The sequence below is a fragment of the Brachyhypopomus gauderio genome, chromosome 1 (assembly GCF_052324685.1).
Source record: "Brachyhypopomus gauderio isolate BG-103 chromosome 1, BGAUD_0.2, whole genome shotgun sequence".
Taxonomy (NCBI): domain Eukaryota; kingdom Metazoa; phylum Chordata; class Actinopteri; order Gymnotiformes; family Hypopomidae; genus Brachyhypopomus; species Brachyhypopomus gauderio.
Window position 1 is genome coordinate 49,639,558 of NC_135211.1, and position 25,274 is coordinate 49,664,831.

The 25,274-nt window shown below is 41.8% G+C and overlaps 2 protein-coding genes and 1 long non-coding RNA gene across 3 annotated transcripts; 1 reads left to right on the forward strand and 2 right to left on the reverse strand.

The window, feature by feature from the left end:
• Positions 1-1,873: 1,873 nt before the first annotated feature.
• Positions 1,874-5,856, forward strand: LOC143524550 (uncharacterized). The gene is made up of 4 exons (XR_013133487.1): positions 1,874-1,965; positions 2,815-2,913; positions 4,734-4,841; positions 5,264-5,856. It is a non-coding gene; the product is annotated as an uncharacterized LOC143524550 (long non-coding RNA).
• Positions 2,579-6,295, reverse strand: LOC143524182 (uncharacterized). Its single transcript, XM_077018260.1, has 5 exons — positions 6,052-6,295; positions 4,587-4,838; positions 3,051-3,193; positions 2,804-2,916; positions 2,579-2,726 (listed from the first exon to the last, which is right to left on the reverse strand). The coding sequence occupies exons 1-5, from the start codon at positions 6,218-6,220 to the stop codon at positions 2,585-2,587; spliced, it is 819 nt and encodes a 272-aa protein (XP_076874375.1). The 5' UTR covers positions 6,221-6,295; the 3' UTR covers positions 2,579-2,584.
• Positions 6,296-21,645: 15,350 nt separating this feature from the next.
• Positions 21,646-24,503, reverse strand: LOC143524383 (CD209 antigen-like protein 2). The gene is made up of 5 exons (XM_077018275.1): positions 24,255-24,503; positions 23,525-23,710; positions 23,072-23,214; positions 22,806-22,918; positions 21,646-22,721 (listed from the first exon to the last, which is right to left on the reverse strand). Exons 1-5 carry the CDS (start codon positions 24,424-24,426, stop codon positions 22,580-22,582), a joined length of 756 nt encoding a protein of 251 aa, XP_076874390.1. The 5' UTR covers positions 24,427-24,503; the 3' UTR covers positions 21,646-22,579.
• Positions 24,504-25,274: the final 771 nt, after the last annotated feature.

Here is a 25,274-nt window from a genome sequence, read left to right on the forward strand (position 1 = left end):
TTCCAAGTCTTATAGTCAATGTAATCTAATGGATATAAGAGCTCTTTAGCTCTACCTACATTCATATATGGTTGAATAGAGAATTTATAACATTACCTGTGGGTTGAGATTGTAGTTTCCTGTCTGAGTCTGCATCCTCCAATTTTGCATGTGTGTAATGGTCTCCAACAGCGTCTGTACTCTCATAAATAACCACCACCATGTCCTCTTGATCTCCTCTCCACAGCTCCTCCATGTAGCTCACACCATAAACACTCTTAGACATTTCTGACCTGTGAAGGATTCACTAAAACACTGAACTACTGTTTCTGTCTGTGTGTGAAGACACTACAGCACTGCTGCACCTCTTTACTCATGTGATGTTTCCTGACTGAGTTTAACTGAAGTGATGCTGACAGGAAGTGACCAAGCAGCAGTCTTTATAAATATAAATAAATTTCTCGTTTAACTCCGCAAAGTTTTGAACTTCAGCTGGAACAAAAATGCTACAGCTAAAGAGCTCTAATAACAATAAAAAGAAACAGCTTGATTCAAAAGACCAAATCTCACACTTTTTTTTCAGTTTATCTAATATATTATTAGTATGTTTAACATCTGATTAAAGTCAATCTCTTTGACAAATACTGTTGACATCCACTATGGACATAAAGTAGTGACAGATATAGAACAGCTTGTGATGTGTCTTGTCATGAACATGGTTTCTAAGAGGGCAAAAGTGCAACCTGTGGGTGAGGTGTGAAGTCCACAGTCCACTTACCATCACAGCAGGCATGTCACACTTGAGCTTGAGCAAACTAGAGACTTGTTTCATTAACGAAACATAGATGGTAAACCAATACAGGGCAAATAATCTTCTGTTGTCCTCTGCTTTCCTCTATTTTAAAGTGCCTCTCTGTTTAGTGTGTTTCAAGTCTTATCCCCAATATATATGTAGTGGCTAGGACCATATAAACATTAGGTTGTGTCTATATCGGGTAGACTTTAGGACTCAGCGGACACTAGTGATGGTGACAGCAGTCGTTTGAAAAAGTAGGGCTTAAGGACCCAGCAAGTAGGCTAGTAAGAGTATGGAGCAGCTAATGGCTGCAAACTCACATTTTTCTGGATTAGTATGAACGGTCTGACTGAAGTTTGAATGTGGAGTTACTTTTAGTAGTAAGTGAACTTCAGCATAATGTTGGCTGCCTGTTGGTTGGTAATACATTAGTAGTTTCTCTCTGTCGCAGGCTTTAAACATTGAGTGAATGACTCAGTTTCATTAACCTAACATGATAAAACCTAAATCAGCCTTCTTTAACTCACCTGGTGCACTTCACTCCAGAGCCTGTGTGCCCTCCACTGGCTGAACCTGAGTCCAACGTGAGTCCTTCATCTGGTGTGTCCCTCAGACAGAGGTGTCCTCACCACCTCGGTCAACAAAGACTCATTTCAGCATCCTGCCTCTGCCTTTCACAATGTCACACCTACAATCACCTTTACATTCTACTAATAAGAAAACCCTGCTCTTTCAAAATCATTTACCATATTAAAATTGTGTAGGTAGAACTAGCTGTATTTGTCTCCCATTTGGTGAGAAAGTTTTATCTCAAAGTTTGTGGGACTTTATGGAAGTGCATATGTTTGTTAGAACAGCAGTAGTTGATCCATGTACATTACTGTTGCTCAGCTGGTCTGGTAAATATGGAGTATAAAGACATTTAGTGTCTTCAGTGTAAACATTTATTCAAATATTGAATTAAAATAAGTGAAACTACTGATTCTGTGCAGTGCAGCAGACCACAGAATAAAGTGAGTGTGATATGAATATATTATTGTGTGTTAACACCATCATACTTGGCTCCTCCCCCACCTGTCATTCTTATGTGTGTTTCTCCTTAGTTCCTTAGTGTCACGGTAGGCGTGGCACCTCAGGGGAGACGCCCACTTCTGCTCACTCCACCTCCTGTACTCCATGTGTTAACCCTGGTATGTGTTAGTTCCTTACTTTGTATGGTTTGTTCTTTACTTTTGTTTGTTGTTCTTAGTGTTCAGTACAAATACAATCCTATTGAGTTTACACCATTCTTCCCCCATATTCTCATTATTTGGTTTAGTGCTGCGTTCGTGTCAGTGTCTGTTTTAGCACCAGCATGCCTTGTAAGTCTCATGTTCTCCGTGTTCACACCATAAAACTAACATACCTCACTGCACACCTGTGAACTAACATCTCTGACTGTTTAGAAACCCTCGTCACAAACCCCTTAGCGTAAAGTCTATAGTCTAGCTGAGTTCCTGATTGTTTCTCCAGCTGTTATCAGTCATGTGGGTCTTATTTTCACCTGTTTGGTTGATCTTACATTAACATACTGTCTGCTGTTCCTGGTCAACCTGGTTACTCTGCCTGTCTGATGATGACTCTGGGATTCCTGGTTGATCGGTTTTTGATATGTTTTGGGCTTGAATCACATTACAACTGTTTTGTCTACATATGCTTGTGCTAATCTGCAAGTCATTTTCAGAAAATGACAGAAGGAAATCCAACATGCAGCTCAACATGTATTCTTCCAAAATAACACTGCCAGCATAAATAACAATTATTACAAGTTTATCTAAAAATGCTCTTTTCACAGATCCAAAAAAAGGAGTGAGTACATTGATAATCAGCCCAGTTTTGTACACTGTCAGAGCCGTGGTCTGTAATGACACAGTGTTCATTTAGTCCATTGGGTTCCCCAGCTCTCCAGTATCTGAAAGAAACAATCAGACTGTTTTGTAGTGTAAGAGACATTAATTTTCAACAGGGCTCAGATCAGTGATATCTTACTTGTTCACCAGTGCTGTGCCATCCACCCACTTCCAGTCCTGGTTGTTCCCCTTGTCTGTGTCAGTCAGACCAATCCAAGCTTTCCTATCTCCCCTCATCATGGAAACAAGGTACTGTAGAAGTGTAACAACTGGTTGTACATTTTTATGTGAAACTACCACAGATACGCCCTGCTTACACAACATCAGACGGCACAACATTCAAAAACATGTATTTGCTAAAAATCAACCCTCCAATTTTCTCTCACCTGTTCCTCTCTGCTGTTTATGATCACCAGGTCTGCTCCTCTCTTTCTGCAGTCCTGTCTGCTCTCACTCCAGGTCTTCTTCTCAGTAGAGATGTAGTAAAAACTGGAGTTGAAGTACATCCATCCCTGCTCAGTGACCTTGTCTATTCAGATTAACACAAAATGAACCAGAGCTGATGCATCTACAGCAGGGGTGGCCAACCCGCGGCTCGCGAGCCGCATGCGGCTCTTTGCCTGGTTTCATGCGGCTCCCCAGCCGGTCCGCGGGCTCACCTGCACAAACGGGGCGACACACTGCTACATTTTCGTGGTGCGCGATTAGTTTACAAGCCTAGCGAGCTGCTAATACTTTTAAAACCGGCGTAGTGGAAAACACGCATTTGACTGTCTTCACAGCTAATAATTTACACTCGCCACCCCCCCGCTCAACAAATTACACTCGCCCATGTACGATGTGGCTCTTTGCCGTAACACAGTAAGAAAAGTGGCTCTTGGTCTATGACGGGTTGGCCACCCCTGATCTACAGCAACACAGTCAGGTACTACTGTCATTCTCTACAGCCCTTAGTCACACTTACCCAGCGCTGGATATCTATTAATAAAATTATAATTCTAAGTTATGATTCAAGTTTGTGGTACATGGTTCAAGCTCTTGCAGACATTATCGTCCTTGATATGGCAGTCCTGCTATAAATGCAATTATGTGCATATGAATTCCCAGTGATGTCAGTAACACGTAACTTAGTAACTAAGTAATCTTATGACTTTTTTCAGTAAAGAGTAGTATAACGAGTTACTATTTCCAGTCCAGTAATCAGATTAAAGTTACTTATCCAAGTGACTGTGCGTTACTATTTTTATTTTCCTTAGTAAAAATATATGTTTTTTCTTCTTGGCAATACTGTTGCATCTGATCGTAGTGCTTGACTCCGCACACTGCGCGCGAACCTGTGAGAGCGCGAGTGCGTTCACGTCATTCTGTGCAGTGTTCTCTGTAACGATATGTGGTAATGTAAAGAAACACTCCTCAAAAACAGGGGAAGGAACATTTATCTGACGAATTTTAATGTTGCATTGTATTTTTTTGTAGGTTTGAAAAGTGCTGGAATTTTGGCTAATGTAGCCTACTTAAAAATGCTTGAAATTGTAATGGTATTTCGTTTCACAACAAATAGGTGTCTGACTGAATAGTTTGCTTGTATTACGTTTACAAATATATTTACAAATAGTACTGCGCAGCAACACAAACGTAATGTCAGGAGATACATTATTTAAATGTCAGGAGATTGTTACTGTTAAAATGCACTTCCAATAAAGTGAGTATTGGAAAAACTCATTTTGCTGCTGAATGTGACTACTAAAGTAACTTGTAAAAAACTCGTAGTTACTTTCAAAATCAAGTAATATGTAACGTAAATAAGTTACTTTTTAAAGGAATAATCAGTAATCGTATTACTTTTTCAAGGTAACTAAGCCATCACTGTGAATTCCAGCATACATTTCTTAATGGATGTAAAAGGTTAATTAATCTCTTACCTAATTCAGAAAGCCTCAAATGGAGTCTGTCCCTGTCCCTTTGTACACTTTCTCTCTCTGTAATCAGCTTGTTGTATCTGCTTTGTAACTGGTCTCTCTCTATAGTCAGGTTATAGTTACTGGTCTGTAACTGGTCTCTCTCTGCAGTGAACTTGACCCACATCACTGTGATGACAGTCAGCAGGAGAACACACAGCAGCACCAGACACACTGCAGTCAGTCTGGAACATCTGCTCCATGCAGTGTCTCCTCCTGGTGGGTAATACACACAGAGAAACACATATGAACTTTAGGTTCATATTAGCTGAATATTCCCATCAAGATATTTTTTAGAATTATCTGACCTTGTAATAACCATAAAAATATATATTCCTTTTCAAATAAACATACACAAATGTGCGGTGTGTGTGTGTTGAGTTTGTGTGTTTTTGTGAGTGTAGGTGATTAGACTCTACCTCTCTACTGGTTTGCACTAACAAATGATTGTGCTAATATGTCAAAGTCTCAGTCACTTTGTGTTGCCAAATTATCCAAATATATACTTTCAAATGTAAACATGTAAATATGTAAAAATTTAACAAATATGCAAACACGTAAATATGTAGTTGGCCTTTTTCTCAGAGGGACATGTTAGGAACTTTGGGATCAATAAAGTTTATTCTATTCTAAAACTCCAGGGAGGACCCACCAACAAACCAGCCTAAGACGTCCCCCCTGGGAGGACAAGGGGAGACACTGACTGCACCATCTCCATCTCTGACTCAGAGCAGCCAGAGGACTCCCTAGTGTCATAACCAAACTCCTCACAGCTCTCCCACTACTCAGTGTAGGAAGGAGGCATTGGGGAATCCCCCTAGGCAGGAGTCCCTGGACTCTTCATCCCACAAACACACTCAAAACTCACTCCTGCGTATGAATACAAAAGCCTCTGTTGATGGGACAGATAACACTGACATATATACACACATATGCACAAACAGACACACACGAGTGTAGACACAGACAGAGGGAGGAGACGAGCCGAAATCATGACACAGAAACATTGAGACTGCAGCTCTAATGTACATTTGGACAACAACATTGTATTCTCTGTCTCAGGCTGTTTAAAAAGTAGTAAAAAACAATCCCTCTCTCTAAATATAGCACTGTATATAACACTCTATTGTTGTTTATTCGAACGGTCTTCAATTTAACTCGGTTACACCATTTTCGGGGACGGTGACACGCAAAAACACAAAGTGGATTCCCAGGCAACATGCTGGAACCACAGCACCCATCAGAGGGTCCTGGCCCACAGAAGCAGCCACAGGCTCCCTGGTTGTCCTGGTCTCTCTGGTCCCTCTGTTATTAAAATACTTTGAACTACTCCCTAGTTCTGAATTACCAATTCAAACTTTCATGACATGGAAAAAGAACCCATAGCATCATCCGGCCCTGTTGAAAATGTAAAATAAAGTTTATGCACCTGTATGTTGAGTTGATATATTCCTGTTTGTGAAGTCCTCCATCTCTGTGTTGGGGTCATGACCTCTAACAGCGTCTGCACTCTCATAGATATCAACTACCTTCTCCACCCGCTCTCCTCTCCCCAACTCCAGAATACCATTAACATCATGAGACACAATCCAAGACATGACTAATCTATTACAGACTCAAACACTAAACTCTAGTGTCTCTGTGTGTGAAGACACTACAGTACAGCTGCTCCTCTTTACTCATGTGATGTTTCCTGACTGAGTTTAATTAATGTGCTGCCAGTTAAGGAAGTGACCAAGCAGCAGTGGTGTTTTCTATAAATAAAATGACTGTCGTCAAAGTGTGAAAACAACAGAGCTCTGATCCTCTTATGAACCATATACCATTATCATTTATAACCAAATGTTGTGCAGATTCAACTATGGATGAACTATTATTCAATCCCCCAGTCAGTTTATGTGGCTTCATGCTCTTTCTGGCCATCCTGAAAGGATTTTTCTCAGTCACAAAAATCCCTTCATATATTATCATCTGAATCTGTTTTGATGTCTCAAGTACTTTCTGAATTTTCATTAATATCTTCCCTAATCTCCATTCTGCTATGATCAGGGGTGTAGTGGGGGCGGGGGGGGGTCGTGGGGGGACACCGACCCCCCACTTATTTTAACAGGGGGGATGCATCCCCCCAGTGGTGTAGTGCAGGGGTGGGCAATTAATTTTTACAAGGGGCCTCATGAGAAACCTGAATTGTGTCAGAGGGCCACACAAACAATAATGATGTCATCACAGTGGCTCCGCCCACCTCACGCAAACTTCCTCGAGTGTTCTCCGAAACGATGTGTGTTGGCATGGACGTAATTTTGAATTCAAAAGTGGGGGGGACATGGATTCGTCGCTATTTAAATATTTGGTTTTAACCGTAAAAACTGGGGGAGGGGCCAAAACCGGCTTTTGAAAAAGTCCCCCCCGCCCCCCCCCCAAAAATCCGTGTGTTGGTATAAAGAAACACCCCTCAAAAACAGGGGAAGGAATATTTACCTGACCAATTTTAATGTTGCTTTTTGTTTCAGATTAGAAAAGTGCTGGAATTTAGGCTAAATACTTGAAAATGTTTGAAATTGTAACTACTTCGTTTCACAACAAATAGCCATCTGAATGAACAGTTTTTTTGTATTACGTTAACAAATACGAGCTTCTTGTAATTCCAGGACGAAACATGAGAGAACGTGAAGACGTTAAGATTGGGCGTTTTGAAAATAAACAACAATTAAATAATGTGAATAAAAAAGCGAATCATTTTGGATCATTTCGAATATATGTATAAATATTTAACTTAATTAAGTTTAACGTGCTGGGAAATATTGAAATGGACATTGAAAGTGACATTAATTCCACCTTGTAAAGGTGTATGAACCCTGCAAACATGACTTTGTTCATTGCGCTGAAGCGCGGCGCGCGCACAAAGTTACAAAATTCGAGAGGTGCACGACCTTGCGAATCGACAGGGCGTGAGCCCCTCCGCCACCGCGATTACATAATTTTCGCCGCGCGGACCCTCGCGCCGCGTCAAGTATAAACCAGGCTTAAACCTAGCTTTAAAGCAATTCTACGGCACTTTCAATGTCCATTTCAATATTTCCCAGCTGACTCAGGTTCTCTCTAAGCTCGGTTTCTGGAACAGAAAACCTGAGCTTTCGTTAACTCTGAGTTTACTTACCCGCTTTCTGGAATACCCCCTGTTCAGTCAGCTATTTGTTGTGAATTGAAATACAGTTACAATCAGTGATGGCTAAGTTACCTTGAGAAAGTAATCCGATTACTGATTAGTGATTACTCCTTTTAAAAGTAACTTAGTTACGTTACATATTACTTGATTTTAAAAGTAACTACGTTAGATTACAAGTTACTTTAGTAGTTACATTCAGCAGCAAAATAATTTTTCCAATACTCACTTTATTGGAAGTGCATTTTTAACAGTAACAATGTATTGAAGCAGGTTCGGTAACCGAGGCAGAAACTGCTTAATCCAAAAATCCCGAGGAGGGAAACTTTATTGATAACGCAACCCTGGTGCGCGCAGGCTCCGCCCCCCAGTGTCACTTAAAGGGCAAGACTCGCCGTGAGGAGTAGTAGTCGCTACAGTATCTCCTGACATTACGTTTGTGTAGCTGCGCGGTATTATTTGTAAATTTATTTGTAAACGTAATACAAGCGAACTGGGGTGGGTTTCCCGAAACGTTCGTAGCGCCAAGTACTTCGTAACCTCGTATGAAGCTACGAACGTTTCGGGAAACCCACCCCAGTTCAGTCAGACAGCTTGTGAAACGAAATACCATTACAATTTCAAGCATTTTAAAGTAGGCGACGTTAGTCAAAATTCCAGCACTTTTCAAACGTGGAACACAAAGCAACATTAAAATTCATCAGGTTAATGTTCCTTCCCCTGTTTTTGAGGGGTGTTTCTTTATACTACCACATATCGTTACGGGAGGACACAGCAAAGAATGACTTGTAAAACGTGCTCGCGCTCTCACAGGGTCGCGCGCAGCGTGCGGAGTCGAGCGCTACGGTCAGACGCAAAAGTAGAACTGAGCCAAGAAGAAAGCAAAAATTTATATTTTACTAGGGAAAATATAAATAGTAACGCACAGTTATTTGGATAAGTAACTTTAATCTGATTACTGGACTGGAAATAGTAGCGCGTTATATTACTCGTTACCGGAAAAAGTGGTAAGATTAGAGTAACGCGTTACTAAGTAACGCGTTACTGACATCACTGGTTACAATTTCAAGCATTTTCAAGTACTTTAGCCTAAATTCCAGCACTTTTCAAACCTGGAACACAATGCACAATTAAAATTCGTCACGTAAATTTTCCGCCGTTTGCGGAGGTTCGCGCGAGGTGCAACGTTCACTCCCGAAAGTATAAATTCAGCCTTAACTTGTCGCTGATCACCTACAGCAGGGGTAATCAATTAAATCTTTCCGCGGTCCATTTTTGGCAGATAGCTCAAACCTTAGGTCCGGGTCCGCGGTGGCGAACGTAACACTCAAATGGGTGGTGAACGTAACACTCGTCTGAAAATAAATTCTCCGGTTTAAAATATAGTCTCCCGTTAAATTTTTTTGGCATTTGGTTCCGTATCCAGTTAATCAGGAATGTGATTGGGTCCGGACAGAACGGCGTTCGGGTCCGGATCCGGACCGCGGTCCGCCATTTGGTGATACCTGACCTACAGTGTTTCTCGCACAGCTCACACACACACACGCAGGTACGTCCACACGGAATTAACGCAAACGTAGCGCTTTCAAAATAAAAGCGTCACAGTTGTATTGCACGCACGACATAGATATTTGTTTCATTTATGATTGGCCTCTCGCGGGCTGGACAGGGACGCACAACGGGCCGGATGTGGCCCGCGGGCCGTTGTTTGCCCAGGTCTGGTGTAGTGGGAATGTGTAGCGGGGGGGAACAGCGACCCCCCACTTATTTTAACTGGATGTTGCTCTTTCTTTACGTCAAATGCTAGGTTTATACATGATACGCAGGGGTGGAAAGTAACTATTACATTTACTCACATTACTGTAATTGAGTACTTTTTATGAGTACTTTTTAATTTTCTGAGTAGTTTTTGAAATATGTAATTTTTACTTTTACTTGAGTACATTTTGACCCAAGTAGTTTTACTTCACTACATTTGAACGCCCTCACATTACTGAGTAAAAAAATATTGATGGTGAAAAATTAAATGCGGGTAGAAATTTAAACTTCTTAATCCCAGAACTGAAGGCCAATTGCGTGACCTTGCCTTGCGCGCGCCCTTTCTATTGTCTCATTGTCACCAGAATACTAGCACCTGTCTCTAATCAGCTGGGGTGTATTTATTCCCACAGGTCGCGCCGTCCAGTGCTGCGCATTCACCTGGCTACCCCGTCTCGCTCCGTGGGAGAGAAGAGTATTACTCACCTACTCATTACTCGCCTTAGTCTTCGTTGCTCGCTTGTCTTCTATATTTCTTTTTGCTTTAGGCCTACTGTTTCTACTGCCGTGGTGCCTGAGTTCCTAAGTTTCTATGGAGAATAAAACAGGTCACCCTCAGCCTCTGCCTCCTGCTGCTTCTGTCCCAGCGTCACACTCATAATCAGGTCGTAATCTGGTGCACTTTTTTTTCCAAAAGGATGAGATTGTCAGGTTCTGGGGGATCCTGTGGACATTTTATTGTGAAAAGTGGAATCCTGTGGGCACTGTATTTTGAATAGTTGGATCCTGTGAGCGTTTTAAATAGTGGAATCCTGTGCACATTTTGTTTTATTTTGAGATGTGGGATCCTGTGGTCATTTTATATTTTATTTTGAGTTGTGGCAACCTGTGGGCATTTTATTGTGAATAGTAGGGTCCGGTGGGAACTGTATTTTGAATAGTTGGATCCTGTGAGCACTTTTAAATTGTGGGATCCTATGAGCATTTTTTAATTTTTGATGTGGGATCCTGTGGGCATTTTATTGTGAGTAGTGGAATCCTGTTGCATTTTAGTTTGATTTGTGGCATCTTGTGGGCACTTTTGTTTATTTTGTTTTTTGAATAATTCGTAATTTAAATTTCTTTATTCTTATCATAGTGTTGTCCGTTGGACAATAGGACTGAAAATAGTTTGCACTTTATGGTACAGGTTGTGACTGTCCTTGTGCTGTGAGGAAGGTGAGCTGAGCACAGCTGATCTTTTTGCAAGTGTGGATGTGCACTTAAATACGCTTTGAAATTGATTAAAACAACTTGTGCTGAATTTGGTTCATGATTCATCCATGCATTAAATAACTGAAAGTAACTAAGTAACTTTTACTCAAATTACATTTTAAATGAAGTAATTTTGTACTTTTACTCGAGTAAATTTTGAGATGGGTAATTTTACTTTTACTCTGAGTAGATTTTAGTCAAAGTAATGATACTTTTACTCAATTACAATTTTTCAGTACTCTTTCCACCTCTGATGATACGTTAGTAATTCGCCAACTCCTGGCGATCATCCCCCCCCCCCGCCACGCTCAACAACTTACGATCTCCACACCCCCCCCCCCCGCCTGCTCAACAACTTACGATCGCTACACCGCCGACACCAAAAACGACCCCCCACTTATTTTTTTAGGACTACACCACTAGCTATGATACTGTTATTAATTTCAGGTTTGATTAAGATGTGAGCACAGAACAAGCTTCAGCTCTAAAATAATTCTGTGGCTGTTTCAACTTTATGCCACCGAACAGCCGGAAGTCACAGTGGAACTTTTTCTGTGGTGTCTATCACTTTAAAAACAACTGTTGCCTAATCTCTTTACAATATTTAGTGTACTTTAAATAAGATAAAATATGGCTGTTAATTTTAATTTGAATTTACAGTAATTTTCTCTCTCTCTTTCTCTCATTCTTTAAGTGTGTCAACAGGCGTGGGGGGTACACCAGTCGCCCTCAGGTCCCTTGTGTCCAAATACCTCACTTTTGGTTGTAGCCTTTTCTAATTGGAGCGCTGAGTTAGTGTCGGAGAGAGATCAGGAAGGGCTCGAAGGATACATTTTAAATCCCAAAGGGTATGTTTATTCACACAGCACACGTGGAAAAAGAAAAGTTAAAATTTTGGGGTTACCAACAGAGGTTCAACTGCACCACCGCATGTTAAAGCAACATCTCTGTTACCGACTCATTTCCGCCAGTAAAGAAATGGGATTTTAATGTCCCAATGACGACTCACCCCGCTAGTCTCCTACCTACTCTAGAGACTAAACCGACCTCCATTCCTCACTGCACTCTGTCCCAATAAACCCATAACCCCGCCCTTTGTCTAATTGGACCAAACCAATTACTGACTGGGGTGCGTTCACAGGGATATGCAATAAAATAACTAACATAAACACATACATATGACAAATAGTTACACATACACAACATAGGTACCTTCAAACAATATTTACATGGATATCCCTTTTGTATCTTTTACCTTTGTGTTTTCTTTTCCAGGAGGCTTCAGCTGCCCCCCCCCCCCCCATGCTATATGACCATGGGCTCTTCTGGCCTGCATAAAGGAAGCCCTGAGAGGTGCCTGCACGCCCTTGCATTTCCCAACACAGGTAAGTATACATTTCCCAAGTGCACATAAATTTCTCCTTCAACACAATTCACAAAGCATACAACACCGTTAATTAATCAAATCACAGAGTCTTTGCCGTCATGGGGATGAGACAGGTTCTCTGACCTCATCACAAAGTGGTTTGCCATTTACTGGGGTTGTATTTATATAAGCTGGTCTGTCTACAGAAGATGAGTGGTATGTTTGAGCTGAAGTTGAAATGCAATGTGTATTTAACATACAGAGATTGTGTTACTGATGCCCACAATAGACTGTGAGATTGTGACAGATAGAAAAACAGTCTCTGAGTGGGATGTTTCCTGTAGTCATCTTAAAATGTTTTATTTCATTTATTTAGATAAATAGAGCATGGAGCAGATACCAGGAGACAGGCCAGTACACCAGGAGACATGGAGGAGGCTATAGGAGGTCAACAACCCAGCAGCAGGACCGCTACCTCCTCCTTTATGTAAAGAGAAACAGGAGGAGCTGGATGCTGGAGTGGTCCACGCCTTGACTACAAACAAACAAATAAAAATAACCAGATACTGGACATAAAAGATCTGTGCAGGACTATCACAGCTGTTACTGTTATGCTACAAGCTTAACCCCCAAAAGACTATACAGTAGCCGGTGTGGCAGCAGATATACTCATAGCGCTACGCAAAGTAGCACAGGCTTAACCCCCAACAGACTATAAGATAGCTGGTTTGGCAGCAGATATACTCGTAGCGCTACGCAAGTTAGCACAGGCTTAACCCCCAAAAGACTATAAAATAGCTGGTTTGGTAGCAGATATACTCATAGCGCTGCATACATTAGCACCTTGTCGTGAACCTCAATCTCTTAAAATGCAGCAAATAATTAAAAATATTGGGTAGGGAAAAACAGTGGCCTGCAAGCACCCCAACTGCAGCTCAACTCCGTTCAAGATGAAATTGTTCACTCTGCCCTTAGAGGCTTACTGGCTCCGTAGCCAGTAGATACGCAGGCAAAGCTCAAATCCACACCCATTAGGTCACTGTTGATGTCAACGCTTCGCAATCGGTTGAATCCGCTATGTATAACTCTCCACTTCTCAATTGGATGGCCACCAATACAGTCTCAGTTCTTCCAGGCATGATGTTCACAGTCCAGACAACATGCAAGGCCTTCGTGTACCCAGACAGGAAGTGAATACACCATGGTGTGCTCCCTTTTATCGCCCCCCTTTGGTGCCAAGCCTCACCTACAGTGGGCGTGATGGTATTGCGCTCAAGGTACACTTACAACCATGCCACAGTAGTAAGAAAGTTAGTTGAAGTGGAAGTCATAATTAGGAGTTGGAAAGAAGCCAAAATATGTCTACAAGAAATGTGCCTGGATTTCCATGAAAACGTCAATCTCATGGAATCCAAGAACGAAGTATATTAAGTAAAGCCTAACGTTCGTTTAAACTGACGTAATTTGCTATAATGCGTGTTGCAAAGTTTTCTTGCTTCCCGTGTTCATTTGTGGAGTTGGGATTTGGTCTGTCTTTGGAAGAAATTAATGCAAATTCTGCAGTAGCACACAAAGACTGGCCAGTGAGCAGACCTGTCCAAGTCCAAGAAGGTCTGGATTACTCAACCAAGTGTATAGCGGTCCGGAATGGACTCGCTCATATGTTGTTGCTCAACTTCACCGAACAGCTGGGTCACTATGAGTGTGTGGCAGAGTGGGATATTTGGGCAATCTCACTAATTCCCCCCTAATTAATTGTAAATTGCGGTGGAGCTGGGTAAGTCACTGGGCAGATTTATTCTGGCATTATAAATAACGGGGGTGTGGTTACTGGGGCAGACTTCCTTCTGTCGTCCTGTTTTCCCCGCACCTCAAACGGTGGCAAGTGTGATCGTTGTTGGGCCTGGGTTCCTTTGGTGGACTAGCTTAATACCTTCGAGGTATGGTGCTTCTTTTGGCGTCAGACTATTGGTGAGTGCTATGGGCTGAGAACTAACGTGCTCTGCTATTTCGTCGCAGTTCGGTGGGTGCGTCGTTGGAAATACTGTCCCGATATCTACCAATGGTGGGCTGTTGCTATTTGCACTTTGCAAACAGCCTTGTTAGGTAAGGTAGGCCTGCTTATTCGCAGTGGCTGTTGGGAGCAATGAGCAGATCCCAGTCGCAAGGGGGAAGGAAGACAACAACTTTATAGACTTTGGCCCGAAAATAAAGTTTGCTGCGTGGTTCCAGTAGCCGGCAGTGCTGCTGTTTTGTTTGGGGGGTGTTTGTGATTCGCGTTGTCTGAGTGATTGGTCGTTTCGTGCGTTTTATTGGTTGTTCTAATACATTTTTATGCTTGGTTTGGAAGCGACTTTTTATTTTGTATGTTGGATTTGATTGAGTTTTGTATTTTTTTTTTATTATTTGTTTTCTGTTTGCAGTGATTTGCAGTGCGATTCCATTTGTCGTTTCTTTAATTGGTTTTGGTGCCAAACTGCGCTACAAAGCGTTTAGTCTTCTGTGTTTTGTTTGAGGAGGGTGTTGAGTTGTGTTGGTGTATCTGTGAGGAAGTTTTCTTTTGTTTGTTTGTTTGTTTATTGGTCCTCAGTGTTTTGGTTTTGTTTAATTATTTGTTTTGTGAAGGGCAGGAGCTGCAGGCCGGACAGAGGCAGATGTACCTGGTGGTGGAATCTCGTGCACGGGTTTGGTAGCGGGGCGTATTCTGAGTGTGAAGTGTGGTGTGGTCACGGTGAGCATGTAGTATAGGTGTGATCCCCTAGCTCCCCTCTTAATGACCAAGGCCGCAGCCCTTTTCCCTCTTTTGTTTTACTTGTTAATTGTGAGCCTGTGAAATTATATTAAAATTAGGGGTGGGACTCGATTAAAAAAAATTAATCTAAGTAATTATTCAAAATTAATCGCATTTCAGTATTAACATGAGAAATATTAATTTAAGTTTGAATGATGAATGAATCAATGAACATACAAGTTCAAACAAGTTTGTTTATTTTTCCAGCAGTCTACTACACAGACCAATAGATGAGTGCAGAAAACAGAGCAAACAGTTTTCAGAAAACTGGAAATTGTGACCAAAAATGTTTCATTTTGGGAGTTTTGCTCAGGACTTTGGAAGAATAAGAAGAACTGAAGTCAATCAGAAGATGTTTTTAATACCATTTTTAACTTTTCGGAAGTAAAACAGGTTATTGTGAAAAGCGCCACAAATGTGGCTCTGACTGTGGATAACTGGACCACTGTTTGCTAACAATAACCTGTTTTACTTCCCTTTTCTCATCATATAGCTGCTGGATTCTTCAACATTGTCTTTCTGGATGGCAGTTCGTAACTTGCATCAGCTGATGCAATTTGCAGCACTTGTAAGCATTTATCTTCGACCACAGAGAGTGGTCTACAGTCCACAGCAATCCATCTCACCAGTGAATTGGTCGATTTGTCTGACGTGGACTTTGACATTTTGTTTCTTAATTTGAACCCAACATGTCGTCGAGTGTTGACTGGCGACACTGTTTGCTCTTACTAGGAATACATTTAGCAGCTAAGTTATCATTACTAACCTGTGCGTTAGCCCCAACATGTTTTGCGTTTGTGTGGTAACGAAGGGTGGAAGTGCTCCTGTGATAAGTGAACTCCTTCCTACATAAAGTGCAAATAACACTATTTGTGTTTGTACTTCCATCTGGAAGTTTCTTATATTTAAATTTCCCATCCATCAGCCTCTTCAGTCATCTCCATCATGCTCATCTTACTGTGCGTCCATATAATCTGTATGCCTGGAACTCGTGCACTGAGAAACATTCCACGGTGCAAAAGTGTCTCGTGCGTTAAAATGTGTGAATTTTTTTGTTCATTATTTTCCCTGTAATTAATTAATCGAAATTAACGTGTTAAAATCACACCCCTAATTAAAATGTAAATGTGCCATATTTTCACCGCAATCGAAATTTGTCCTCTGCTTTTTACCCATCTGTGTAGTTAGAACACACACACTAGTGGTTACTAGGGGGCTGTGGATCACACGTGCCCAGAGCGGTGGGCAGCCCTAGCCCAGCGCCCGAGGAGCAGTTGGGGCTGTGCCTTGCTCAAGGGCACCTCAGTCATGGCCTCAGGTCTGGGAATCGAACCCACAACCCTCCGGTCACAAGACCAGTTCCCTACCACCAGGCCATGACTGCCCAAAAATGGACCTACAAGGCATGAATGGGGAACGGGGCAATATTTTTATATTGCCTATAAAGAGTTGGTAAAATTATATTTTTATATTATTAAAGAAATAATTGGAACTACATCTCTGGTCCAGTGGTGTTGAACTTGCGCACATTTTTCTTTAATTGTTTTGTTTTGTGCTGAGGCTTTTATTTGCCGCAGTGTAATTACTTGGGGTGAAATTCCTGTAGGTGGCGTAGACGTGCATTTCTTTCTTTTTTTCCTTTTTTTGTTTTTTGTTAGTCCTGCTCGCTACAAGTGCTTGGTACAACCTCGGAAAGTACACGTGGGTTCATTTTGGGCCTCAAAATACCACGTATTCCTACCGGCACCAGTTGACAGCCATCCGAGCCTGGAAGTCTCTAGCCCTGAGTAACACTGCCTTCATTCATATTCTCACTCATATACTCACTATATGACTAACATCTCTAACCAAGGTACCGTGATACATACATTATAGCCTGTTCTTACATTTCAGACCTAGCTTTCATCTCATTTTTGCATAGATATAAGACACACCAGTATCTTCCAGATAATAGCTTCATCCCTAAGGGATTTTCCTCCATTTTAATTTACTTTAATCATCATAGCTTTTGGGTTGGTTAACATTGGTTTAAATTGTCTGTGGAGTTTTATGTTTCATAGTTAGTTTAACTTCAGTTGGTTTGTCCTTCCTCTGATTCAGTTAATAGCTTGATTAACTCTCTGAACCTAAACCAAGTTTTCATCTATTCCAGTTATCAAATACACATATACCAAAAATGTCAGGGTGGTGCCCTTTATAATTATTCATAATCAATCAATATATCGCTACAGTTCTAACGTTGAACATAACGATGTGTAGGTATTAGTGTAGCTCTCGTCTCGGCATCTGCTTCATTCCTCGCACGATACACAGTGTTTTTGTGTAGTGCCGTATATAACATTTACATTTAGTCTTTACATTGACATTTATGTCTTTCCTTTAAACTTTTATTAAACATCTCTCCTCCCCTCAAATTAATTTGCATATAGAATTTATAATTTTGCCAGAGGGTTGCATCTGTAGTTTCTGGTCTGAGTCTGTGTCCTCCAGTTTTGTGCTGATGTCATGGTCTCTAACAGCGTCTGTACTCTCATAGATATCCACCACCATCTCCACTCTCTCTTCTCTCTTGCTCTCTCTCTCCACAGTGTAGATCACATCATCATAAATCTGAGACATCACTGTGTTCTGAAGGATTCACTAAAACACTGAACTACTGTTTCTGTCTGTGTGTGAAGACACCAGATAGAGCTGCATCTCTTTACTCGTGGTGTTTCCTGAGTTTAACTGAAGTACTGATGTCAGTTAAGGAAGTGACTAAGCAACAGTCTATAAATGAAATCTAAATGAACTTCTTGTGTCAGGGTGTTAAGTAAAACTGGTCCTTTTTTATGCCCACAAAAATTAGAACTTCTACTGGAACAGAAATCTACAGCTAAAAAACTGATTAACAGACACACCTGCTGACTAGAGTTTGTAGCATAATTTAATTAGATGGATACCAGTGTGTTTACTGCAGGAGGTCTGGGTTGTGCACAAAACTGCAACTAATGAAAACAGCTTGATTCAGGAGACCAAATCTCACCATGGGCGTGGTAGTGGGGGGAAATGTGGACCTGACTACCCAGGGCCCAAGTAGGGAGAGGGGCCCATTTTGCTCATGTGCCTCATTTACTGGCATTTATAGGGGCCCACTGACATTGAGAGTGTACAGGTGCTACGCCTCTGAATCTCACACATAATATCTTAACATGTTCTCAACATGTATATGTCTTTGATTATATTGAAGAGATTATTTTTAACAAATGCTGTTGACACACTGACTTGTCTGTCATTAATAGAGTGTCAATGATGACAGAAGAATATGTGGTTGAGGTGTGAAGTCAACACCCAGCCCACTTGCCCTTGCAAAGTCATTGTCTCACTTGAGCTTGAGCAGACTAGACACTTGTTTCATTAACGAAACAAAGATCGAATACAGGACAATGATCCTCTTTTGTCCTCTCCCTTACTTTATTTTAAATTCCCTCTCTGTTTTGAATGTTTCGTTTTCAATGTATGTGTTGTGGCTAGGACCATTTAAACATTAGGTTGTGTCTATATCGGGGAGGCTCTAGGACCCAGAGGACACCACTGATAGTGACAGCAGTCATTTGGAGTAGCCGTAGTATTAGTGTGGAGTAGCGAACGTCTGCAAACTCACCTCAATATATGTATTATTATAGAGAATGGGAATGTGACGTCAGCAGACACGAAAGACGCAGTGCATTGTAGACACAATTGTATTTTTTTGTAGGTTTTGCACTCTCAGCGCCTCAGGGAACCTCTGCTCAAACCATGATCATCAGTTCTATAGTCCCTGACATAAGTTCTGTGTTTATTAAATGATCAATATTTCTGATCTAAATTTGCTTTTTAAAGCAAATTTATTTGCGTAAATTAAATCTCATTTGGGAGGGTTTCAGCTTTCATGAGTCATTTCTAAAACCAGATTATAATTTATTTTTTTCCACAGCATGGATAAGCGACAGAACTTGTGTCAGGGACTGTAGTGGTCAGGTGGACTGCGCACACTGCACCTGCATGGCTGGCGTCACAGAGTCCTGTACACATATTGGGGCTCTGCTGTTTAAGATTGAGGCAGCAGTGCGGATACGGATGACCAAAACGGTCACTGATGTTCCAGCGTATTGGATGATGCCTGCTAATGTTGACAAGGTTCAAGCAGAGGTGGCTCACAAGATTGACTTCTCCACTGGTGCAGCTAAGAGGAAGGCACTTGACAAGTGCATTAGAGGAGAGAAAATTAAGCCGGGTATACGTACTCGTGTCGGTTCCAGAAATCTGTGAGCATAAACCCACACTCTCTGATTTGTCTCCCTTGCCTCAGCATTTACACACTCATAGCAAAGCTGTTTGTGTTTCTGGAATGGAGGACTACTACCATCATTATGGAGACCCTGTTAAGCCAGTGGTAGTGAGGAAGTCATTATTGCATCTTCGTGACCACGGAAAGGATGGATGTGAATTGTCTGTTCTGCAGCAGCACTGTGAGAATCTTACACATCTGGTAGTGTTAGTGTTATGGTTAGCACATCTGGTAGCACTAGGGTTAGGGTTAGGTTTAGGGTTAGCGCTAACAGAGGATCAGGCAGCGGCAGTGCAAGTTCAGACCAAACAGCAGCATCGATCAGTTTCAGCAGGAAGACTGAAAAAACATACTCCATTTTTTATGTTTCCCTCCCCCCTGTCGTGAGAACGATTGTGGCACTTGAAAACACAGCAAGCATTCACCATATTATCGTAATTCGTACTAGATTAAGGTAAAGAAAACTGAGCCTCGTAGTTAATCAGTCACTACTGTAGCTTCTGTGTCCTAAACTCCCGTAATGCATTGCGTCTTTCGTGTCTGCTGACGTCACATTCCCATGCTCTATTCTGGGTTAGTGTAAACTTCCTGGTCAACGTTTGAGTGTTTTAGTAGTAAGTGAACTACTAAACAATATAATATTGGTTGATACTACATGAGATGTTTTTCTTTGTTGCAGGCTTTAAACATTGAATGAGTAATTCAGTCAGTAATTCAGAGTGTAATTTGTTGAGCGAGCTGGGGGGGGGGGGGGGGGGGATGGCGAGTGTAAATTATTAGCTGTGAAGACAGTCAAATGCGTGTTTTCCACTACGCTGGTTTTAAAAGTATTAGCGGCTCGCTAGGCTTGTAAACAAACCGCGCACCACGATAATGTAGCAGTGTGTCTCCCCGTTAGTGCAGGTGAGCCCACGGACCGGCTGGGGAGCCGCATGCGGCTCGCGAGCCACGGGTGGGCCACCCCTGACCTAGTGTATTTAAGTCCTTTTTTAATTTTGTTGGTGTTTTACCCTGTGTATACTGTGCATTACGCATGGTGGTTTGACTGACCTGTCATGATTTATGTGTTTAATTTTTGTCAAATGTGTTCATCATTCATTGTTTCGCTTAGTGTTTTGGTTTCGGTTTGTATCATGTTCAATAAATGTCTGTGTGTAATGAAGAATCACGTTGGCATCCAGCCTTTGTCTCTTCACAACTTTACATGAATGTCAACCACTGAGGAACACCACAAGAGGAAGGAGAAAAGGGAAATGACAGCCACCTCAACCCAGTCCGCGTGGTGGAACCCTTTAAGCTAGTGAGTGCACTTTGTCCCTGACTGAAAGAGCAGGGATCCCCTGGGAAGTTTTAGGAGGAGCCTGGTGATCCAGGGTGTGGACTGGTGATCCAGGGTGGGGACTGGTGATCCAGGGTGGGGCCTGGTGATTCGGGGTGGGGGCGTGCTGGATCCTACCTGCCCTTCTTTTATTGCTACAGAGACAGCGATGAAGAGGGTCATGGCTATGGTGAGGAGTCTGATGACCTCTACAGCTCAAGTTCGGACGTGGAGTCTGATCGCTCAACGGACTCCCACAAGGACTTTGAGGAGGCCCACTGTGAGGGTTCTTGTCCTACTATTGAATACAGGGTCAGAGCAGGGACGTCCTGTATGGTGGTGTCTCCAGCGCCCAAGCTTTGGAGAAACACCTCACCTTGTGCACTTAACTTAAGAGCCTATGTGCCCTCCACTGGGAGAGCAGATGCATGAACAGAGCCTGAGCCCAAGGCGGGCGCTTCGTCTGGCATGCCCCCCAGGCAGAGGTGCCCTCACCACCTGGGTCAACAAAGACTCACCTCCACATCCTGCCTCCACCTCTCATAACCTCACACCTACAATCACCTTTAATTCTCCTAATAAAAAAGACCATGCTCTTTCAAAATCATGTCATATTAAATATGTATAGGTAGTCCTAGCTGTATTTGTGTCTTCGTTTGAATGTTTATTTTATTTTTATCTGCTGAGGGAGCCTTATCTGTTGTTGCGTATTTTTGTTAGAGCAGCAGCAGTTGATACATGCACATTACTGTTGTTCAGCTGATTGAGCAAAGGGGGAGTAAAGAGTGTTACGGTGGGTCAGCCTGGAAGCCACCAGAGGGCGCATGCGTGCTGACTCACAGACACACACGCCAACTTCAACCAGACACATGCCCTCAGGCACCAAACCACTCCCCGGTCCCAATCACCTCATTATTGACACCTGTTCCCTGTCCCTACATCTCAGGACAATATTAAGCATTTACAGAAAATTGGAAGTTTTATTTGGCTGAGACCAGAGACAACACGTTTTATTAATGACCAGCAGAGGGCAGACATGAGCCATCATTTGGAACCAGAACTCTTATACATTATGAGAGCAGCAGGTCAATGATTCTAATGCTCTCCCAATGATTATACAGCCTATAGCAGCAGCTTCAATACACTTGTGTACAGTATTCACTGGCCACAAAATACAGACAGGGTCGACAGAGTCCAGAATCACAAAGAATGTTTCACAGTTTACAGATCACTGAGATACATCATAACAGCAACAATCAATACAGTATCCAGCCCTGAACAAGGAAGGAGCAGCTTAAATAGGACAGACTAACAAGGGGATCAGACTGGGAACAGGTGGGCATAATATCAGAGGGCGGAGTCACAGATCACAAGGAGGGACTGACAGGAACAGAAAAACATGGGGAAAGAAACAAGTGCTAGGAATAGCTGGAAGGAGCTAAAAGGAACCAAACAACAGTGACAAGAGGGGGTGGGAGATGTGTGACACTGTTTACAATCCCTTTTCACAAACACCTTAGTGCAATGTCTATTGTCTAGCTGAGTTCCTGATGTTGTTTCTCCAGCTGTAGTTATCACTCCTGTGGACCTTGTTTTCACCTGTTTGGTTGATCCTGCATTAACATATTGTCTGCTGCTCCTGATCAATCTGGTTACTCTGCCTGTCTGATGATGATTCTTCAGTTCCTGGTTGTTTCTTTCTGTTAAAACTATTTTGCCTGACTAATATTTTGTATTTTATATAGCCTATTGGGCTTGCTGCACATTACAACTGTAGTGGTGCACATTACAACTTGATGTTTTGCCTGCACATACTTGCACTAATGGTTTAAGTCCTCACACAGAAATTTCACTTCAGAGGGTTGACTAAAATACATAATAATTATACGAGTCATTTTCATTAAAGGACAGATGGGAATCCATATGCATTTCTACATTTATTCTTCCAAAATAATAGCACTGCCAGAATGAACACCAAATATTAATTCTAATTCAGGTTCATGGAAAAATGCTCTTTTCACAGATCCAAACACACTTGTCGCTACAGTGAAAATCAGCCCAGTTTTTTACACTGTCAGAGCCATGGCCTGTAATGACACAAAGTTCATTTGGTCCATTGGGTTCCCCAGTTTTCCAGTAGCTGAAAGAGAATCAGAATGTTTTGTCAGCATTGTAGTGTAAGAGACAGTAATTTTCAACAGGGCTCAGATCAGTGATATCTTACTCAGTCACCAGTGCTGTGCCATCCACCCACTTCCAGTCCTGGTTGTTCCCCTTGTCTGTGTCAGTCAGACCAATCCAAGCTTTCCTATCTCCCCTCATTGTGTTAACAATTTTCTGTTGAAATATAACAACCGATTGTACATTTCTATGAAACTATCACAGATGCACTCACACACAGATATCTGATGCTTACATCACACCACATGGTACAACATTCAAAAACATTTTTGAACGTATTTGTTAAACAACCCTCCAATTTTATCTCACCTGTTCCTCTCTGCTGTTTATGATCACCAGGTCTGCTCCTCTCTCTCTGCAGAACTGTCTGCTCTCACTCCAGGTCTTCTTCTCAGTAGAGATGTAGTACATACTGGAGTTGAAGTACCTCCATCCCTGCTTAGTGGCCTTGTCTGTTCAGATTAACACAAAATAAACCAGAGCTGATGCATCTACAGCAGCACAGTCAGGTACTACTGTCATTCTCTGCAGCCCTGAGTCACACTTACCCAGTGTTGGATATCTATCATTAACATTATGATCCTAAGTAGTTACATTTATGATAAATGAGTCAAATATTTACAGACATTATGGTCCTTGATATGGCAATCCTGCTATAAATGCAACATGCAGTTACATTATCTGCACCATTATAGCAATTATGTGCATATAAATTTCAGCATACATTCCTTAATGGATGTAAAGGGTTAATTAATCTCTTACCTATTTCAGAAAGCCTCAACTGGAGTCTGTCTCTGTCCCTTTGTACACTTTCTCTCTCTGTAATCAGGTTGTTGTATCTGACGGACAGCACTGTGATGACCAGCAGGAGAACACACAGCAGCCCCAGACACACTGCAGTCATCTGCAATCTTCTTCTGGGTTTTCTTCTTTCTGTGGTGTCACCTCCTAGTAGATAATGCACAAAGAGAATCATGTGCTTTAATTTAATCTCCACGACAGCCTCATCATGCCACTTTAACTCTTGTACATTAATTTTCCTCCCACTGCATCCACTTCTTTACCCCATTCATCCATAATCTCTACATAATTCTAATCTTTAATTCTCATCCTTCTCAAAGCTACAGCTCCACCCATTCACCACTGTAAAAGTCCTCCTTGTATCTCCTGTCCCTCATCTTGTTAATGTTATGCGCTGCCCTTGTGTCTTCTTTAAGTGTGCGTGTTGTCTAGCGTCCTTGTCTGTTCTTATTTGACTTCGTAGCACTGTTTAATGTTTGTCGTGCTTCACTGTTTATGTTCTAACATTGAATGTAGTGATGTGTTGATATTAGTGTAGCTCTCATCTCAGCATTCTGTTTCTTTCCTCGCACGTTACACAGTGTTGCTGTCTAGTGCCGTATATAAAATTTACATGGTTACATCTTTCCGACTTTTATTCTCCATCTCACCTCCCCTCAAATTAATATGTATATGGAGATAATAACTTTACCGGAGGGTTTCGTGTGTAGTTTCTGGTCTGAGTCTGTGTCCTCCAGTTTTGTGCTGATGTCATGGTCTCTAACAGCGTCTGTACTCTCATAGATATCCACCACCATCTCCACTCGCTCTCCTCTCTTCTCTTCCTCCTCAGTGTAGATCACATCTTCATTAATCTGAGACATCACTGTGTTCTGAAGGATTCACTAAAACACTGAACTACTGTTTCTGCAGATACAGCTGCATCTCTTTACTCATGTGGTGTTTCTTGAGTTTAACTCAAGGACTGATAGCTGGTCAGGAAGTGACCAAGCAGCAGTCAGTGTACTGAGCAGCATCTCAATTAACTTCTCATGTCATGGTGTCAAATATAATTGGGCGGATAATTGGGTGCCAAAAACAAATAAATAAATAAAAGGAGACCCAGTCTCACACATGATATTTTTAGTGTACTTAACATGTCCTTGATTGGATTAACGACATTATCTTAGATGAATACTGTTGACATACTGTAGACATGCACTGTGTACATGAAGTAGTGACAGATATAGAACAGCTTGTGATGTGTCTGTCATTGTCTTAGTGTCTCAGAGGGCAAAAGAGCCTGCTCGTGGTTGAGGTGTGAAGTCCCCATGACATTTCCACTTGTATGTCAAACTTGAGCTCATGCCACATACAAACTTCAAAAAAAGGGGAGGGGGATTATGCCAGATTATTATTGTTATTGAAAAACAATATTCAAGTATTCAAGACAGTGGTGAAGTTCATCATGAACTTCTGATGAACTTCACCACAGTCTGGAATATAGTTATGCAAAATGGTATTTTAATTATAAATATAATTATATAGGGAGGCTGAGGTCCAATGTAATGATGTTGTTAGTACGCTCCCCCCAGTTCAGCCAAAAATGACTCCCACAGAAGCAAATATTAAGCACTCACACAAACAAAGCATTAAAACATGCAACCCTACAACCCTACACTTGCACCCAATTAAATGTCCCTGTGTGCCTCTTACATCCTATGTGCCACTA

What these genes read in the sequence shown, in the direction of transcription:
- LOC143524383 (XM_077018275.1), bottom strand. Translation starts at nt 24,426, where the DNA reads ATGTCTCAGATTAATGAAGATGTGATCTACACTGAGGAGGAAGAGAAG. An exon ending in ACTACACACGAAACCCTCCG is followed by an intron (nt 23,711 to 24,254) that starts GTAAAGTTATTA and finishes ATTATCTACTAG; the next exon opens with GAGGTGACACCACAGAAAGA. An exon ending in GTTGAGGCTTTCTGAAATAG is followed by an intron (nt 23,215 to 23,524) that starts GTAAGAGATTAA and finishes TAATCTGAACAG; the next exon opens with ACAAGGCCACTAAGCAGGGA.
- LOC143524182 (XM_077018260.1), bottom strand. Translation starts at nt 6,220, where the DNA reads ATGTCTTGGATTGTGTCTCATGATGTTAATGGTATTCTGGAGTTGGGG. An exon ending in TTTGAGGCTTTCTGAATTAG is followed by an intron (nt 3,194 to 4,586) that starts GTAAGAGATTAA and finishes TAATCTGAATAG; the next exon opens with ACAAGGTCACTGAGCAGGGA. An exon ending in TAAACAGCAGAGAGGAACAG is followed by an intron (nt 2,917 to 3,050) that starts GTGAGAGAAAAT and finishes ACACTTCTACAG; the next exon opens with TACCTTGTTTCCATGATGAG.